The 20,290-nt window shown below is 48.2% G+C and overlaps 1 protein-coding gene across 2 annotated transcripts in view; it reads left to right on the forward strand.

Annotated features, from left to right (window-relative positions):
• The window catches only part of FRMPD1 (FERM and PDZ domain containing 1), a 106,151-nt gene extending 87,397 nt beyond the window's left edge, over positions 1-18,754 (forward strand). For both annotated transcript variants that reach the window (XM_039475299.2, XM_074395060.1), the window contains 9 exons: positions 2,170-2,295; positions 3,391-3,510; positions 5,010-5,146; positions 6,170-6,296; positions 7,007-7,102; positions 8,786-8,968; positions 10,070-10,214; positions 13,496-14,302; positions 15,474-18,754. In XM_039475299.2, the coding sequence (XP_039331233.1) occupies positions 2,170-2,295; positions 3,391-3,510; positions 5,010-5,146; positions 6,170-6,296; positions 7,007-7,102; positions 8,786-8,968; positions 10,070-10,214; positions 13,496-14,302; positions 15,474-17,821 (4,089 nt within the window). In that variant the 3' untranslated portion in view covers positions 17,822-18,754. The remainder of the gene's footprint in view (positions 1-2,169; positions 2,296-3,390; positions 3,511-5,009; positions 5,147-6,169; positions 6,297-7,006; positions 7,103-8,785; positions 8,969-10,069; positions 10,215-13,495; positions 14,303-15,473) is intronic.
• Positions 18,755-20,290: the final 1,536 nt, after the last annotated feature.

Here is a 20,290-nt window from a genome sequence, read left to right on the forward strand (position 1 = left end):
GGGGAACAGATGGGTGGCAGGAGGGTTCACAGGACATCCCTCTACAAAGCCAGGCGGAATGCATGAGCCCAAGCCGAGGTAGACGTGAGAGAATGGAGAAGAAGGGACAGAGTCAAGAGACAGGCTTTCCATCAAGGCCAGCACAATGCTGGGCACACGGTCAGCACTGAATTAACGGTGTGGAGCTGCAGAAGTAAACAGCCCCTTCAGGACTAGTCACGGGGTAGTTATGGGAGGTGATGAACAAGTGGAGAGAGGATTCCGAATTGGGAGTTGTGAGAAGGAAGTAGCACCTAATGGCGCAGGACTTACTATGTTTGAGGTTCTGGTAGGACATTTATGATTTTTGTTTATTCACCAAGTGAAAGTTTGTGTGCGTCTACTAAGTACCAAGCACTGAATATACTGCCTAACAGCACAGCACAGGCAAGGCTCACATTCTCAGAGAGTTTACCGTCTAGTGCGATGAAAGACAATAGGCAGGAAAACAGAGATCAGCAGTTGGCGTGCATTGAATACTTACCATCGGTGAGGTACTGTTCTGAGTTCCTTCTATGGGGAAATCAATTGAATGTACACAACAACTCCCTATGAGATAGGTGTTAATGTTATTACCATTCTACAGATGGAAACACTGAGGCACGGAGAGAAGGAGCAATTATAGCTGGGAATTGGGAGTGTAGGTCTAGAACCCCATTCACTTAACTTTACCATGGCTGTTAATTGAAGAAAATAATATTAAATAATGGTGAAGGAAATAAACAGGACACCAGGACAGAGAGTAACAGGGATGATTACATTTATATACACTGGCCAGAGAAGGCCTCTCTAAAAGGTGACATTTGGGCTGAGACCCAAAGGAAGAGAAAGAAACAGACCTGGAAAGAATAATGGGGAAAGTATACCAGGCAGAGGGAACAGCATGTGTGAATGGCTCCAAGGCAGCAAAGACTTTGTGGTCACAGAGGGCTGTTCTAGTGAGCAAGAAGAGTGTGGCGTGGCAACCAGAATGTGTCAGCACAGCATTCACAACCATTCTGTCCCATCGGCCACTCTCAGAAGTAGGCATTATTGTCCTCTGTTTTGCAGAAGAAGCGACTGAGGTTCAGAAGTGTCCCTCAGTTGTGGGCAGATGTGATGGCTCACACCTATAATCCCAGCACTTTGGAAGGCTGAGATGGGCAGATCACCTGAGGTTGGGAGTTGAGACCAGCCTGGCCAATATGGTGAAACCCCGTCTACTAAAAATACAAAAATTAGCTGGGCATGGTGGCACACACCTGTAATCCCAGCTACTTGGGTGGCTGAGGCACGAGAATTGCTTGAACCAGAGAGGCAGTGGTTGCAGTGAGCTGAGATCGTGCCATTGCACTCCAGCCTAGGTGACAGAGCGAGATTCTGTCTCAAAAAAAAAAAAGAGAGAGACGTTTCCCTCAGTTGCATAGTGAGTGGGTAATGGGAGTCTACCTAGTAAGTAGTCAAAGACACAGACTGGGAGCCTGGTCAACGTGGTGAAACCCCATCTCTAATAAAATACAAAAATATTAGCCTGGTATGGTGGCACACACCTGTCATTCTGGCTCTTTTGGAGGCCAAATCACTTGAGGTCAGGATCACTTGAGATCAGGAGTTAGAGACCAGCCTGGGCAACATGGCAAAACCCCATCTCTACTAAAAACAGAAAAATTAGCTGGGCATGGTGGCACATGCCTGTAATCCCAGCTACTCAGGAAGCCAAAGCAGGAGAACTGCCTGAACCCAGGAGGCAAAAGTTGCAGTGAGCCAAGATTGCACCACTGCACTCCAGCCTGGGAGACAGAGCAAGGCCCTGTCGCAAAAAACAAAACAAACAAAACACCAGACTGGGAACTCCAGAGAGAGAATAAGTCTAGAGACATAGGAGAGAGGCAGAAGCCTCCACTGGATGGGTTCAGCCTTCCAAGTAAAGCAAGACAGGGTGGCTATATGGTGGCAATGGAGCTTGAGAAGAGGGGAGCTGCGGCTGCAGGGTCATTAGGGGCCTGATGAGTGGGGCCAGACTCCTACCTAAGTCGGCAGTGGGCCCATCAGTGCAGACTTTTCTCTCCCTAGCTGCACTGAGGAGTGGCAGGAAGGTCAGGGAAGTCCTCCCTGTTCCTTGAGTAACCACTGTACCTCTCTGCCTGCTAGGACATCATCCTCACTGTGAAGGAGAAGCTGTCCATCCGAAGTATCGAGTACTTTGCACTGGCCCTGGAAGAGCAGTACAGCATCTCCCGGCTGCACCTGCTGCATGAAGAGGAACTCGTCCAGCAGGTAGGAAGGAGTGGCCGCTTGCTCCGGGGAGGCATGGGCTGGGCTACATGGCTTAGCCAGAACCTCTGGGGACAGGGCTCAGGACGTCTGCATGTTTGATGCACTTTCTCTTGCCCCAGAAGGCACAGAGCTCACTCAGCCTGGGGGTTATGGGACAAGAGTCAGCCTGATTTTCATCTACTAGTATGAGGTAGGCAGGACACAGGTTTAAGGTTCCCATTTTGCAGATGTGGAGACAAAGGCTTAGAGAGGGAAGGTAATGTTCCCAAGGCAACACAGCTGATAGAACCCTGATCTTCTGCTTCTGTCTCTGATGATCTTCCCTTGCACCTGCTGCCTTTGAGGTGTTAGGGAAGCATTTGTTGCTGTATCTAAGCCCTTCCTGTGGGACTTACCTCCCTGATATGGTTCCTGATGGCAGAACAGGGCAAAGACAGCCAAATGGTCTACACCACTCAATCTCCCAACTTTTTAAAGCCAAAAACAGGTTAGTTCAACAAATCTTTGTTGAGTCTGTTAAAAAGATGAGGAGGATTTTAGCAGTTGGAAATGAGTAAGACGTAACCTCATAAAAGCCACCCTGAGCATTCCTCTTTGCAGATGAATTCTTACCCAATGCACTCACCTATTAGAAGGTTAACTGCTTGCAGACATTTTAATCGCTTCTATTCCATTTGCGCTGGGAAAGAAAATAAAATTAAATCCCTAAGATAGTTTAAGTCAAATAAATTAAGGTGCAGAATGGTATGTATACTATATTACTATTTGTGGAAGAGAAAAGAATAGACATATATTGAAACACGATAATGCTCTCTGGAAGGGGCACACAAGAAACTGCAAACAGGAGTTTGCCCTGGAAAGGGAAATGAGGGTGGGTGAGTGGGAAATGGTGGCCTTTTGAACCTTTTACATTTTATACCCATGAGAAAGAAAATCAAATTAGGAGCAAAAGTCTCTGGCTGTCTTGGGAAGCACTAGAATTGACCTCTCTGGGGACTGTCTTTCACTGTCTGTGTTTCACAGAGTAGTTTTGTGGAATGCCTGCAAGGACAAAGGTGGTTAGAAGATTAACAGTGTCTCCCTTACCCAACGCAGGTGGTAGAAAGGGAGGAGTCACATGACTACCGCTGCCTCTTCAGGGTATGTTTTGTTCCCAAGGACCCCCTGGACCTCCTGAAAGAAGACCCTGTGGCCTTTGAATACCTCTATCTGCAGGTGACTGGGTCTGTGCTTCCCAAAATAACAGTGGTTGTTCTCAAAGATGGCGCACTGGGTTATTTTGAACGTGAGCTCAAGGCAAAAAAACAACTCCAGGAGAATGGGCCTGACCATCGCTCAGCATTCCCTTTTCCATCATTGAGTTGCTGTGTTAGCAGATTTACAATGTAAGAATGAAATTCATGCTCAGTCCTCAATGTAGATGATGCATTTTCTAATACTATTTTAGAATCTTTAGAATTACAGTTTTTAGGCCGGGCGCAGTGGCTCACGCCTGCAATCCCAGCACTTTGGAAGGCAGAGACGGGTGGATCACGAGGTCAAGAGATCGAGACCATCCTGGTCAACATGGTGAAACCCCGTCTCTACTAAAAATAAAAAAAAAAATAAAAAATAAAAAAAATTAGCTGGGCATGGTGGCGCGTCCCTGTAATCCCAGCTACTCAGGAGGCTGAGGCAGGAGAATTGCCTGAAACCAGGAGGCGGAGGTTGCGGTGAGCCGAGATCATGCCATTGCACTCCAACCTGGGTAACAAGAGTGAAACTCAGTCTCAAAAAAAAAAAAAAAGAATTACAGTTTTTATTGCTAAAAGGGGCCTTAGTGCTTCAAAGCCTCATTTTAGAATGATGACACTGAGCCTTGGAAAGGTCATGTGATTTTCCTGGGTCACCCACTTAGTGGCAGAGCCAAAACCTGGTTCTTGGTCTGTGGCCTGGTGCTCTCTCTATTCTGCCTCCTTAGATGAGAGTTACTGTGTCATTTTTATTCTGATGAAAAAGAATCATTTGGAGCCGGGCACAGTGGCTCACACCTGTAATGTCAGCACTTTGGGAGGCCAAGGCAGGTGGACCACTTGAGTTTGAGACCAGCCTGTCCAACATGGTGAAACCCTGTCTCTATCAAACATGCAAAAAATTAGCCAGGCGTGGTGGCATGCACCTATAGTCCCAGCTACTCAAGAGGCTGAGATGGAAGAATCATTTGAACCCAGAGGTGATGGTTGCACTGAGCTGAGATCATACCACTGCACTCCAGCCTGGGTAACAGAGTGAGATTCTGTCTCCAAAAAAAAAAGAAAAAGATTCATTTGGCAGATATCACCATTTTACAGATAAGATAACTCAGACTAGGTGGATTGGCCTGTCTCAAGTCTTACAGAAATGATGGCAGAAAACAATAATAGTAATAGCAACCACAATGCCACCAATACTTTATATTTGTATAATACTGTGTGCCTTATACCTGCTTTCATATGCATTATCTAATTTAAGCCTCACAGAAACCATGTAAAGTAGATTTTACTATCCTCATCTACCAGTGGAAGACACCAAATGCTCAGAGAGTCTTGATAACTTAACCAAGGTCACACAGCCAAGAACTGTGAGACCCAGCTCTCAAAGCTGAGCTCCTGGTCCTGCTGCCTTTCACCTGAGAGAATGGGGGTACACAATATGTCTGCTTCTGTTTCCCATCTGCCCTGTCCCATCTCTTCTAGAGCTGCAGCGATGTGCTCCAGGAGCGCTTTGCTGTAGAAATGAAATGTAGCTCTGCACTCCGACTCGCAGCCCTGCACATCCAGGAGCGGATCTACGCCTGTGCCCAGCCACAGAAGATCTCTTTAAAGTATATAGAGTGAGTGGCAGGGGATGGCAGCTGCATTGCATTTATAACTTGCTGGCCCCTGGCCAGGAGGGCCAAATGCCACAGAAAGCGGATAGTCACCCACCTACCCATCTGTCTGTCTGTTGTCTTTCCATCCATTTCCCTCTGCATCCTTGCTAATTGGACCTGGCTTCCCCAGATGTCTGAACCTGGCTGCTCTCTCTGGGACAGAAGCCAACTCCAGATGGAACGACACAGGATCCCCTTGTAAATTCCAAGTTCCTGGGAGGATGTCTTGGGAAATCAGTTGCCAGCATCAGTGTTAAGCTTTTCTAAGGGTGGGAATGCTTCGGAAATCAGTTTTTCCCATGGATATGAACCAGTTCCTATTGCATCGTGTCTCCACAAGTGCACTTTCAAATCCTAGGATTCAAGCACCTTTTGATTCTTAGCTTAGAATTGTTCTGGACAGCACCAATCAGGTTTGCTAAGCCCCTTCCCAGATCTCAGCCGTGTCCTGCCTGAGCATCAAAATCAGATGGGGAATCATTTAAAAAATACAGCAGCTCCTTGGCTCTACCCCTTATGTACTGAGTCCAACCTCTAGTAGTGGGGCCTGAGAATCTGTATTTTTAGCAAGTTTCTGGGGGATTTTGAGGCCGCTAGGCTGGCACCATTCTGAAGCTTGGCCTAGGGCATTCACAGGAGATCTGTGTTGCCCCACGAGAGTGTGTTGTACATATGCTGTCATTATTTGCGACGTATTTTATAGTGAAAAAAATCGAGAACTCCTGCTCTGATTGGTAGAGTGTCACACCACACCAAGAGTAATGCGCTCTTGGAATGATCAGTGGGGTTTAATTCCTGAATGCCTGTGGGGATTTTTGTGGAGTGTGTATATGTGTATGTGTGAGAGAAAGAGAGGAGGGGAAAGTGGCTCGTGATTGCTGTATTATGGGAATACTAAGTACTGAATCAAATGTAATTATGCTCTTCATTAGAGCCAAGTACACTGTAGAAATGGGCCTCCTTGTCTCCAATGTCTCACGGCAGGAAAGACTGGGGAATAGAGAACTTTATATCTCCAACTTTACTCCGAAACATGAAAGGCAAAGACATCAAGAAAGCCATTAGCTTCCACATGAAGAGGAACCAGAATTTGCTGGAACCCCGACAGAAGGTAACGAAGGTGCCTCTGCCAACCCACCCAGCTATCTGTTGTGAAACCTTGGGGAAAAGGTTTTCTCTGTGTGTGTGTGTGTGTGTGTGTGTGTGTGTGTGTATGTGTATGCATGTGTATATATGTGTGTGTGTATATACTTCTTATTATATTTTAAGTCAGGTGTCCCCAAACTTTTTACACAGGGGGCCAGTTCACTGTCCCTCAGACTGTTGGAGGGCCGCCACATACTGTGCTCCTCTCACTGACCACCAATGAAAGAGGTGCCCCTTCCTGAAGTGCGGCGGGGGCCCGGATAAATGGCCTCAGCGGGCCGTAGTCTGGGGATGCCTGCTTTAAGTTCTGGATTACAGGGGCAGAATGTGTAGGTTTGTTACATAGGTATACATATGTCATGGTGGTTTGCTGCATCCATCTCCTTGTCATCTACATTAGGTATTTCTCTTAATGTTATCCCTTCCCAATCCCCCTACCCTCTGCTATCCCTCCCCTAGCCTCCCCCCGACTCCCCAACAGGCCCCCGTGTGTGATGTTCCCCTCCCTGTGTCCATGTGTTCTCATTGTTCAACACCCACTTATGAGTGAGAACATGTGGTGTTTGGTGTTCTGTTCTTGTGGAAAACATTTTCAACATTACTTGGATTTTAGGCCAATGTAAAGCCCTGAGTGCGAGTTTTTGTTTTTGTTTCTGTTTTTGTTTTCTATTTAAGCAACTTATTTCTGCTGCCCAGCTACGTTTAAATTATCTACAGATCCTCGGAGAACTCAAGACATATGGTGGAAGAATCTTTAATGCTACTTTAATGGTATGTATTACAGAACTGTGAGATCCTACTGACGTAAGGGACCTTAGAGATCCTCAGAAAATCAATGTATCTTTTAGCCTAAAATTCCTAAGGACTCTGTCATGTACTAGAATTTGTTTGGGAAACTAAATAGTACCCTACTGGAAAATATTCATCATGCCCTTGCTTGGTGCTACCCCTGTGATAGATACTAGGGGAAGCCAGGCTGAATAAGACGTGATTTCCATCCTTGAAGGATGAAGCAAGCTACAAAGCCAGGAGACAGGTTTAGGCCTATTGCTGAGGAATTTGGAGACAGAAGGCCGCACTGCTTGCTTCAGGGTCAGTATAGGCAGGAGAAGGGATTGAGGAAAGAGGCAAGAGGATGCCTGAATTTGGCCAGACTTCAGTAGAGAGGAAAAGGCATTCTGGGTTGGAAGGGGATGGTGAGCAGTTCACTCTGGAGCTTTGGGTGTATGAGGGTGAAGAGGAAAGTTGGAAATCATGAAAGAAAAACAGGAGCGTTCAACTGCCAAGCTGAGGCTCTGATTGTTCAGACGAAGGGAGGAATGAAGGGTGGGGCTGAGAAGGGAGAGGAGAAGCAGAAAAGCCCTCTGCTCTTTTCCCATTCTTCCGTCTGCCTCCTGTTTTGGAGCCTAGGCCTAGAGCCTGTGCTGTGCAGCAGTCAGCGTCTGGGGGGCGTGGTTTAAGAGCACTCTGCTTCAGCACTGTCGGCCCCAGAACTCTGCAGCACAAAACCAATTTACCAATTAGAGTGGGGTTTTAACCAAAGGACTTTTAACCAACGTCCTTTCAAAAGATGTGGTGTGCCTCTCAGTCATTGACAGTGATGGGCCAATGTAATCAGATCGCTAACCTAACAATGCAGATGAGAATCAGTGCTTTGAAAGGCTTCCTAGAGCATCAGATAGGCGAAGGGGAAACAGATGGATTCTTTGTTTAAGTAGAAGACCCAAAAGGTGGAAAAGCAACTAGATCACAGAAAGGAAATTTTGAAGGTACCAGAAAAACTTCCCAATTTTTCCAAGGGCTAGTTCTGCCCTCTCCCAGCTGTCCAGTTCCAGTCCCTAATCTCCCTTTACCTTTCTTGTCTAACCAACTACATTGAACTGGTTCAGGGTCTTGCTGGGCACTGCGGGTTACAAATAGAGATAAAGGCAGGCTCTGTTGTCAAGGAACTTAACGTGGAAAATGAGACTTGGATACCAATGATTAAAATAAGAAGTCATAAGTGCTCGGTGCTAGTAGAGAAGTAAGAGGAAGTGGGACAGGAACAACAGAGAGGAAAGGGACATTGCTGGCTTGTGGAGGCTTGAGATCAGGCAGATGCTTTCCATAGGCAGTAGGTTTTGATGTAAGCTTTTAAAGAAGGATCAGGATTTAAATAGGAAAAGATGGCAGGGAAGGGATTCAAAGAGCATGAAGATAGATGTATAAATGTGAAAATACAGATGTGTTTATGGCTGTGGCTTAGGGCTGTATTGGAAAGAGTTTTGGGGGAGATAAATTTACACTTAGATTTAGCTGTTGATGGGGCCCCAGCTAGCAATAGTCGAGGGGGGTAGTGGTTAGGACCTGAAGTAGGAATCAAGGAGTGTGCAGAGAGAGGCATTATTCCTTACATGTGAAATGTATTTTCACTAGCTTGTGAATGGAAACTAATTCCCCTTCCACCCTCTGCAGTTACAGGATAGAGAATCCTACATTGCCCTTCTAGTTGGAGCCAAGTATGGGATTAGCCAGATTATCAATAGCAAACTTAACATCATGTCCACATTGGCAGAGTTTGCAAGCATCAGCCGCGTAGAGCTGACAGAAGAGTCTGAGAAAGTGGGCATGGTCAAAGTGTATCTTCAGGACGTCAAGGTAACACAATGGGGACAGATTCTGAATTCAACTGCTGGAATTTGGGGCCAAATAGGGGCCAGGCTAGTTTATCTGAGTCTAAAATAATAATAAAGTCTAATGTCCAATATCTGCTTAAGAGTATGAATTGTCCCTCCTGTTCTATCAAAGGGAAAGTGGTAAATGGTACATTTTCCTGAAGAGGTCCTAAAAGGTTTTTTTGTACAAACTGAGATGGACCATGTGCTTTCCTGTTGGGTTTATAAACATAGATGGAGAACACCAGAGGATTTTGTCACATGCATGGGACCAGATGGCTGCCCACAGCTTTGAGTGGTGGGCATTAAAATAGGTAAATAGTGGGCTGGTCGTGGTGGCTTATGCCTGTAATCCCAACTACTTGGGAGGCTGAGGCAGGAGAATTGCTTAAATGCAGGAGGCAGAGGTTTCAGTGAGCAAAGATCATACCACTGCACTCCAGCCTGGGCAACAAGAGCAAAACTCGATCTCAAAACAATAAAAATAAGGGTAAATAGTGCAGGGTACCTCCTAAGCCTCTCTGGAAGGTCTTACTTTTATTCTGCCCACCTTTGATTTAGTCCCAACATACTCAAGAGTGGTGCTTTATTCTTCTTATCACTCTCTCCCTCATTCTCCACTTGTTCTTACTCCTTTTTCAAGTCAAGTCTTGAAAAGTCCCCATTGAAGTTTGGAGATGGGGAGGATGGGGCAGTTTGGATATAGGGCTGGGGTAGAGGATGAGGAGGCAGAAGGCACATATAGATTGAACCTACTGTGTGTGTTAAACATTTATCAGCATAGCCCTGGGGGCATGCTGCACCCATGGTGCTGAAGCAAAAGTCTGACAGAAACTGGGAGCTGGCCTGGGAAACTGTGTGTGAGTGTGTGTGTATGCGCAGGTGCACACATGTGATGGTGTCTGTGTATGAGTACATGAATATCCTCATTTAAAGCCTTCCAAGTAAGAATATGGGGCACTGGGAGACCTACCTGTGGACCATGGCCAGATTTATGTGGAATCTCTCGTTGGTCCCACATGGCTTTGTTGTCAGTCTTCAGACTGTCCCTTGGTCCTTAATAAACTTCTCTTTGCTTTCAAAGGTTCTGACTTTGCTGCTGGAATCCAACAGTGCAAAAGACTTAGCCTGCCTGATTGCTGGGTACTACAGGCTGCTGGTTGACCCAGTTGCCTCAATTTTCCTCTGGCCTGGAAACAAACAAGTGCACCGGGTATCTGCAGAAGAAGGTGAGGCACTGAGTCTTGCCCCAATAAGGACAGGCCCCTTTCACTGGCCTTGTAGGTAAGGGCAGCCTAAAGGGAGGTGGTGAATTGAATTAAGCCAAGACTTCAGCTCAAGTGGATGGGAGCTATTTCTCTGCTTATTTCCTAGTAAACAGTTGATCTTTCATAAATACTAAACCAAGAAGTCTTCTTTGTATCTGAAATTTCCCTGAAACCAAGGAATGCTGTGGAAGAGCTCTAGTTCCCTGCAGTATTTCCTAAGATCATCCCTCAGATTCACTGTGTTTCATTATTATTTCTCAGCTAGGCATCGTGGCTCATGCCTGTAATCCCAGCATTTTGTGAAGCCTAAGTGGGTGGATCACCTGAGATCGGAGTTTGAGACCAGCCTGGCCAACATGGTGAAACCCCATCTCTACTAAAAATACAAAATTAGGCCGGGCGCGGTGGCTCAAGCCTGTAATCCCAGCACTTTGGGAGGCCGAGGCGGGTGGATCACAAGGTCAAGAGATCAAGACCATCCTGGTCAACATGGTGAAACCCCATCTCTACTAAAAATACAAAAAATTAGCTGGGCATGGTGGCATGTGCCTGTAATCCCAGCTACTCAGGAGGCTGAGGCAGGAGAATTGCCTGAACCCAGGAGGCGGAGGTTGTGGTGAGCCGAGATCGCGCCATTGCACTCCAGCCTGGGTAACAAGAGTGAAACTCCGCCTCAAAACAAAAACAAAAACAAAAAAAAATACAAAATTAGGCTGGCTGTGGTGGCTCACACCTTTAATCCCAGCACTTTGGGAGGCAAAGGTGGGTGGATCACAAGGTCAGGAGTTCTATGCCAGCCTGACCAGCATGGTAAAACGCTGTCTCTACTAAAAATACAAAAATTAGCCTGACATGGTGGCACATGCCTGTGGTGTGTGCCACGGGGGGGGGGGGGGGGGGGAAAGCTGGTTGTGGTGGCTCAAACCTGTAATCCCTAAGCCAAGGTCACGCCACTGTACTCCAGCCTGGGCAACAAGAGTGAAACTCCATCTCAAAGATCATAATTATTTCTCATCAAAAAGACATGTCACTTATTTCTCATCAAAAAGAGATGTCATTTAAGTAGATGACCTGGCTTCTCTTCCATACCCAGGCACTCTTTTGCAATCTCTTGAAGTGTAAAATAACTTCTCTGCAAGGGAGGTAAGACAGTTTCCCAGGCCAGCTCCCAGTTTCTGTCAGACTTTTGCTTCAGCACCATGGGTGCAGCATGCCCCCAGGGCTATGCTGATAAATGTTTAACAACTCCCTGCAGGGGGAAAAAAGGATTTGAAGGAATTGCCCAATTCCATGGTGCCAACACTCGCACCATGAGTGATTTCAGTCTACCACGATGTGTTGTCACCACATGTGGAGATGAGAAGAGGTGATTAGTAACACGACATTGTAGCATGTTTCCTCTATATGGATAAAGTAGAAATCATCTCAAGAGGATAGGTATTCATAAAATAAAGTAAAACAGAAAGTGATGAGTTTGGAGTATCTCTTACCTTTTATTTTTTTTTGTTATTTTTAATTTTATTTTTTTTAGAGGAAGTCTCTCTCTGTCACCCAGGCTGGAGTATGGTGGTATAATCTTAACTCACTGCAACCTCTACCTCCTGGGTTCAAGCGATTCTCCTGCCTCAGCCTCCCGAGTATCTGAGATTACAAACACATACCACCAGGCCCGGCTAATTTTTGTATTTTAGTAGAGATGGGGTTTTGCCATGTTGGTCAGGCTGGTCTCGAACTCCTGACCTCAAATGATCTGCCCACCTTGGCCTCCCAAAGTGCTGAGATTACAGGTGTGAGCCACTGCGTCCGGCCTGTTACTTTGGTTTTTACACAACGTATTTATGAATGAGGGGTGACTCCTCAGAGCCTGCTCAGAGAGACAAGACGGAGTGGGAACAGGGCTGTCGTGGAGGGGCTGGGGGGACCGCTGCTGCCTGTCAGAGAAAGTGCTCTAGATGAAGAGGTATTGCAAATTGATCTTGAAGAACATGCTGGAGTCAACCAGGCATGAAAAGGAACACAGATCAAGGCCGAGGGGGCCTGGAGGAATGACACAGGAAAAGGCCGTGACCTGAAAGAAGCTCTCCCTATGCGTGGCTGGGGCGTGGCGGAGAAGGCCGCCGTGGGGGACCGGGTGCCTGAGGAGGGGCTGGACCAGATTGCAAGAAGGACAAAGGGAGGTGGTGAAAAGAGCTCGGAGCCCCACCATGAGAAGGGCAGCTAGACTGCAGAGGAGGTCTCAGGGCCATTCTGTGAGGGGGACACCGAACTGAAGAGGAGGGGTCAAGACCATCCTGTTGGGGGGCACTAAGCTGCAGAGGAGGGTCCAGGGCCATCCTGGGAGGCGGGAAAGAGCCTGCGGTGGAGGCCTTAGGGCCAATCTTTGAGGCAAGGGAGGACTAACTGTGGGTGAGGGGCCAGGGCCGTCCTGTGAGAAGGGCAACAAGGCCATATAGGGAGAGTCTGTAACTTGTGGGAGAGGTCAGGCTTGTCCCTGTAGGCAGGGGCAGCCATCAGAGGGTTTAAGCAGGGTGTGATGAGGTCAGAGAGAAGTCTGAGAAAGATCACTCTGGAGGCTAACAGGGAAAACGAGATTGCAACCTGCCTCAGGGCTTCCCACCCTCCTACCGTCAGTCCTTCCTGGGAACCTGCCACTGGGTGAGTTTTCACTGTCCTACAAGGCCCATAGCACCCGGGGATCCGGAAGGCCAGGCTTCAGAATGGTGCCAGCCTAGCAGCCTCATACTCCCCGTGAAATTGCTAAAAATACAGATTCTCAGGCCCTACTTCTAGAGATTTGACTCAGTACATCATGGGCAGGGCCAAGGATCTGTGGTATTTTTAATATGATTCCCCATCTGACTTGGATGCCCAGACAGGACAGAGCTGAGGTCTGGGGAGGGGCTTACCAAACCTGGGCAGTGCTGCCCACGCAAAGAGGAATCAAAGTAAATACCACATTTCCATGAACAGACAGTTCTTCTCAGAGATGGAGATGGAGTTAATCCAGCCTCCTGTAGCTCGCTGCGATGTGGGACAGGTGGTCTGATAGTGTGGGGGGACAGGGAAGCGGGAGTTCCTCGGATCCTGTGTTCATCAGGATAGCACGATCTTAGGCTGGCCACCCTGTAGCCCTCCGTTTTGTCGTCTGTCAGGGTTGCGGTGGGCGGGGCGGGGGTCAAGGGGCTGGAACACACAGGTGGGAGAATTCTGGTTTGTAATCCTTGGTGTACCCTGTGTTGCAGGCTACGAATCCAGGGCCTGCAGTGACTCAGAGGAGTCCTCTGAGGTGGACTGCGTTCTCGAGCCTCTCTCCGACAGGCGCCTGGTGAAGCTGGGACCCTGCAGATCGCTCAGAAAGGAGGAGCAGCCTTCTGGGAACAGCCCCACACCTGAGGTGGTGAGGAAGGGCCCAAGCACTTGCGGGGCCAGCAGCATGACAGACAGTGCCGAGTCTGAGGCGTCCGACTCAGCTAACACCGAGAGCCGCGGCTACAGGACCAGTGGCTCCAGCGAGTCCGTGGATGCTCTGGAAGAGGATGACTTAGACACCTGCTCCTCTAGCAGGTCCGCCTTCTTCCACTTCGGCTCACCAGGCCTCCCGGAGAGCATTGATTCTGACAGCCAGGAGGAGAGGAGCAGGATTGAAACCAGTGGCTTCCTCTGCCTCCTGGACCTGGCCCAGAGAGCCAACCCCCAGTGCCAGAAGACAGGGTTTTCTGAGAGCGCCGCTGCAGAGACATTTGGCTGGGCACCAGAACTGAGCACAGTCAGGCTGGACCCCAGGCTGTACGAAGGCAGCCGCGCCGACTACTACAGCCTGTGCTCCAGCGTCTCCCCGGCCAGCCACCTGAGTGACAGTTCCGAGAGCACAGCTTCCCGGCAAGGGGGCGCCCCGCCGGCCTGGGGTCAGCAGGGCTGGACCGAGGCCCAGTCCAGCTCCATGCTGGAATCCCTGGCCCTGCACCCACCACTGGCCTTTGAGGATGGCAGCTCAGATGAGGAATACTATGATGCTGCTGATAAACTCACTCCCCCAGGCCTGCCCTCAGGTGAGCCCTCCCGTGCAGGTCTGCAGACCCGGCAGGCAGCCCCTGAGTACCTCCCAGGGGCCAAGGCCCGGAGCCAAGCTTAAGAGGAAGACTCATGAGTAAAACAGGGTCCCTGTCCACTTCTGAGGAGATAGATCAGATTCTGTGGACCAAATTTTAGGCATTGTGGCGAGGTTCAGAGAACTGCGGCAAGCAGAGATGGGAGGGCTTCATCCAACAGTGGGAGTCAAGGAAGGCTTCCCAGAAGAGGGGGCAAATGGGCTGGGCCTCATGGGAGGGAAAGAATTTACAGAAAAGAAAAGGGCTTGACAGCAGTGCCCGGCAGAGCAAAGTGGCTACGCCATCACTGATCCCGAGGCTGTATTAAAGGAGGTCTTCAAGCAAGAAGAACCTGGTGGTTGGGCCATCTGTGGCCCCACAAGGCCTTCTGGGGTCCAAGGGACACTGACATCAGAAGGTAGGGGATCTGGGGTCTGTGTTTCTATCAGGTTCCTCATAGAGACATGTGGAATGTCTATCACAGCTGGGTGCAGTGGCTCAAGCTTATGATCCAAGCACCTTGGGAGGCTGAGGTGGAAGGATGGCTTGAGCTCAGGAGTTCAAGCTTTTTGTGAGCTGTGATTACACCACTGCCCTACAGCCTGGGGACAGAGTGAAACCCTGTCTCAAAAAAAAAAAAAAAAAAAAAAAAATGTCAGCCAGGCAAGGTGGCTCATGCCTATAATCCCAGGCCAAGGCAGGCAGATCACTTGAGGTCAGGAGTTCGAGACCAGCCTGACCAACATGGTGAAACCCCATCTCTACTAAAAATACAAAAATTAGCCAGGCATGGTGGCAGATGCCTGTAGTTCCAGGTCCTCGGGGGGCTGAGGCAGGAGAATTGTTAAACCTGGGAGGCAAAGGTTACAGTGAGCAGATATCATGCCACTGAACTCCAGCCTGGGCAACCAAGCAAGGCTCCATCTCAAAAAATAAAAATAAAAAATGTCTATCACAATTATTATCCCCATCTTTCAGAAAAGGAAATTCAGGACATGAGGATTAAACTTGCTCAAGGTTACACAGCCCAGCCGGAATTTGAACCCAGGCAAGCCCAAGGCCTGAGCCCAAGCTCTATAAACCTCTTTGTTTTTCTGCTTTCTTAACGTATTTTTTCTTTCCTAACTTCCAGGACCCAGAGCTGTCTCTGCTGCAGAACCCAGTGCCACAAGCTTGCAGAACAAGGCCAGTGCTTCTAGTCCTGAGAACAGCCTGCCTTCTGGGCCAGATGGAAGAGAGACAAGCAGAAGGGGAGGGGTGAAGAAGTATGCCAAGACCCTGAGGAAAAGAAGGTCTTTCCTGCAGACCGACTACACCTCTCAGGTCTCATTTCCCCTGGTACCATCAGCCTCCCTGGAGAGTGTAGATGACGTGTGCTACTATGACAGGGAGCCCTACCTGGCCCTTGGTGCACCCTCCCCAACTGTGTCCTCTCTGCAAGACATGCAGGGTGAGCCTGGCCTTCTGGAGACCAAGGCCTTGGGGCTGCTGGCTCCCCTGAGGGAGACCAAGAGCTCAAACCCAGCCTCCAGGGTCATGGAGATGGAGCCTGAAACCATGGAAACCAAATCAGTCATCGACTCTCGAGTGTCTTCTATTTCTGCCATTCGCTTCCGGATTGGCCCCAGCAGTAAAGAGAATTCTGGTGTTGTCTCTGTTGCCAGCTCCTCAGCAAGCACTCCTCACTGTTCTAACCCAGGTTCATCTGGCCCAGATGCTGCTCAGGCCAGCCCTTCCCAAATACTATCTCTATCTCAAGACCCAGATAGCACTGACCCCAAAGAACTCACCATAGAGCATGGGGACCCTAACCCAGACAGAGTCTGCTTGGCTATCAACCCGGGGTTACTTAATGTCTCTCAAGGAGACACCCTAGAGCTGGGACAAGTCCAGTTGGAAATGGGATTGGAATCTTTTTGTACAAATCATATACAAGAAACTACCCCCAAATACACAGAGCCCTTGTTGTCTCCTGGAGATGAGCCTAGAAGTGATGAATGTGGAATAAATCCAGGAGAGAAGATAGCTTCTATCCCTACAAAGGCAGAGCAACAAGGACAACTATCTTTGGAAAGAGACACAGAAGTTACAAACAAAAATGGCACCGACATATTTCAGGAGGAATCTAGAAAGGATTCAGGTGACTCCCCGGCTGATGTGTCAAATAATATTTCACAGACTCTTGGTGTTAGTTCTCCAGCTGGTAAAATAGTAACCTCCCTTTCTTTAGATGCTTCTGTAACAGGGACTGAGCAGATCCCACCACATCCCCCTAGAAACCCTCAAGGACAAAGCAGAGAAACCCAAGGTCAAGCCTGCCAGGCTCAAGAACAAAAACTATTAGTAGAGTTGGATTTAGACCCTGATTTCTTTCTTGGGAAGCAGACCATGTCATCAGCCCTCCCTACAGAGGGGATCAAGGTAGAGGAGATCACACCTAACCATGTGACAGGGGAAGATACAGCCCCTAGGGACACCCCTGAGTGGGTCTGTTTTAATCCTGGGCCTTCCCTGCCAGAGCCACTACCATGTCTGCAAGAGGACCTTCACTTAGAAACTTCAAACCATTGCTTACTCTCAGAAAGCAAAAGTGACAGCTCTAGCATCTGCCTTCCTGCTGAGAAGTCTTTTCTGTGCTTTGCCCCAGAAAGCCATCCTGAAGTCTCTGCCATCAGGATGGCCACATCTTTGGGTTTTGCAGGCATGAATGAGATGGTGGCTCCGAGGATAGGGATGGAGCAGTGCAGCTGTCAGTTCTCCTATGCCACATGCTTCCGTGGCCCACAGCCTGAGACAGAGGAAGAAGACAGGGACTTGGAAACACACCCCACAGCCCCCCTCACCTCACCGCCCTCTGCAGGAAGCCCGATGGTTCTGCCCTGGAGGCCTGCCCGAGCCCACAGCTGCAGCACTGCACCCCTGTCGAGGAAAAGCCACATCTGGCCAGAGTACTGCTCCAGGGCACTGAGACAGCTGAAAGCCACCCCTGCCAGCACCCCTGAGGGCTTCATCCAACTCATGGAGAGCTTGCTGGAGCTACAAGACATTTTAGAAACTTCCTGGGGGATTGGAAACAAACATCCCCCAGAGAAGTGCACCTGGTACTTTACCGAAAGCCGGAGCCGCCTCTGCACGGGCTCCCAGAAGCTCTTGTCGAGCTGTCAGCACGTGATCAGAATGGACCAGTCCCCTGAAGAGATGCAGGGGGCTGTGCGTGATACCTTCCAGCACCTGGTCCAGCTGGCCGGCCTGTGCTTTCAGTTCACGGACTGTAGCCGCTGCTCCACCCGGCACAGGGAGGCAGCGGGGAACCTGAGGGACGTGGTATATACCTACCATCAGTTTGTAGAGGCCGCTAAATCCACCTGCGAGAGAGGCTACCACGACCTGAGTGTGAAACTCTTGGCCCGTCAGTGCACAGCCCTCACGGCCGCCGTGTTCTGTTTGACCCAGAAGTTCCGGGCATCCACGGCCTTGTAAGCAGGTCAACGGGCCAAGGGCCTCCTGCCTTGTTCTGCCTTGGACACTTCCCTGAGAAGCCCCTTCCACTCTCCCACCACCCTCTTCAAATGTTTACTATATAGAATATTCAAATAAACTGCTGCTTAATCTTGGCCTGAGTCATAGAGTTTGGTCAAAAGCATTCACTTATATTCATTCAACAAACATTCACTGGATACTTCCTTTGTGCCAGGCCTTGGGATTTACAGATAAGTAAGACAAGTCTCTACCCCTGGTCAGGACACTTATAAAGTCTCTAGGGCACAGATTCATTAGATCACCATCAGCAAAGTGTTTTTCATTAAAGGAGCATACTCAAGGGGTGGGGAAGCAAAAGGAATACTCAAGAATGCAGGAGCGAGGGAGAAACGTGGGGGTCACTGAAAAACAGTCTTGACCTCTCAGATCACAATTATTTGGCAATAACCTTTGCAAACAGGAGTGAATACCCATGATATTTGATAGTTCGACCTTCACAAGTTATGGTTTGCAGTGCCTGCACCAGGAGGCCTGGGATTCTCGGCTGCACCGCTGCAGCAAGCATAGATTGCCACTAGGTGGCAGGAAGTCCCTTAGTTGTAAGGCCACACGTGCTTTATCTGAAATTGATTGCATCCCTGAATTTTACACTTTATTCCTGTTTTGTTTTTGAGACAGAGTCTCACTCTGTCACCAGACTAGAGTGCAGTGGCGCGATCTCGGCTCACTGCAACCTCTGCTCCTGGGTTCAAGTGATTCTCCTGCCTCAGCCTCCTGAGTAGCTGGGACTACAGACACATCTATAATATGCCACATGCCTTATTTAGATACCTTGAATGCATTTTTCTAATACAACCAACACCCTGGAGATTGTTATATAATGTATATTCAGCATTATTGTAAAGAATAAATAATCATGGAAGGCAGAAAGAAGACTGAAGCTTCCAGCTCAGCACTCAATAAATGTTTGTTTCCTTTTTCTTTGCTTCTCCTTCCTTAAATTCATTAACTGTCTTGAGTTGCTACTATATGGAGCTGCTGTTTTTCTTTGCAGTTCCCATGAGGAGGACTAAGTTCCAGAAGTGCTGGGAAACCCTTCATTGTTTGTTAAAAAGCTAAAGACCAGGGTAAGTTGCACTGTTTGGCACTTTCTTTGAGTCACACAGCCTCCAACATGAGATAGGCAGAATGGGGCTTGGTACCCTGAAATGCAAGAGTCAATTGTTTAGCGACTTGGCTGGGCATACGCCTGTAATCCCAGCACTTTGGGAGGCTGAGGCTGGCGGATCGCCTGAGTTCAGGAGTTTGAGACCAGCCTGCCCAATGTGGCAAAACCTCATCTCTACTAAAAATACAAAAAAAGTATCTGGGTGTGGTGGCAGGCTCCTGTAATCTCAGTTATTCAGGAGGCTGAGGCAGGAGAATTGCTTGAACCCAGGAGGCGGAGGTTGCAGTGAGCTGAGATCGTGCCACTGCACTCCAGCCTGGGTGACAGAGCAAAAACTCCATCTCAAAAAAAAAAAAAAAAAAAAAAAAAAATTGTTTAACCATGGGACAGTTACACCTTTCCTTCTTTTTCTGACCCACTATCACATTGGCTGATTCTTTTCTTTCACAAACATTCATGGGATGCCCATGCCAGGTGATGCCTGATGCAGCATTATGAATGTAAATAGTTGGGTAAGAATATTTTGAAAAGCTCCTGATAGAGATTAGGTGACATGTGGAGATAGAGGCTTACAACATAAGGCACAGTTCACTCAGGGCCTCCAAAGAGAACAGATAAGGTGCTGTAAGAGCTCTAAGGAGAGAGAAGTCACTTTGGGGTGAGCAGCAGAGTAGTAATCAGGGAAGGCTTCCTGCAGAAGGCAGTATTAATTATAACTAGCATCTCAAGAAGTATTTATTGAGTATCTACTGTGTGTCAGGTCCTGGATTTGATAGATAGAATTTAGATATGTCAAGAAAGTAGAAAAAAAATCATTCATTTATTCTGTCAACAAATATTTTCTATGCAGTAGTACTGGGAATACAACTATGAACATGGTAGACATAGTCTCCTCAAGGAACTTATGATTAGTAGGAAAGTCACAGAAAAAAAATCCATTACTGACTGAGAGGTGATATAAAGCAAACCAAAAAGATGACAAAACAGGGATAGAATGAACCAATCTTGCCAGAGTGGTCATCGGGAAAGGCCTTTCTGATGAGGGAATGTTGAAGCTGGGGCCTAAAGTATAAGAAGCCAGCTATGGAAAATGTGAGAGGAAAGGGAATAAATAGTATCTGCAAAGCCTCATGGTGTGTTTGAAGCATTTCTGGATCAGTGCAACTGGCACATAGCAAGCTACAGGAAGAGTGATAGGAGATGAAGCTGGGAGGGGCAAGCAGGAGCTGGGTTGTATAACGCAAGACCTTGAGAAGGGGGTTCGATTTGACATCAGGAGAGACAATCACATGGCAAACGGA

The sequence above is a fragment of the Saimiri boliviensis genome, chromosome 2, assembly GCF_048565385.1.
Source record: "Saimiri boliviensis isolate mSaiBol1 chromosome 2, mSaiBol1.pri, whole genome shotgun sequence".
Classification (NCBI taxonomy): Eukaryota; Metazoa; Chordata; class Mammalia; order Primates; family Cebidae; genus Saimiri; species Saimiri boliviensis.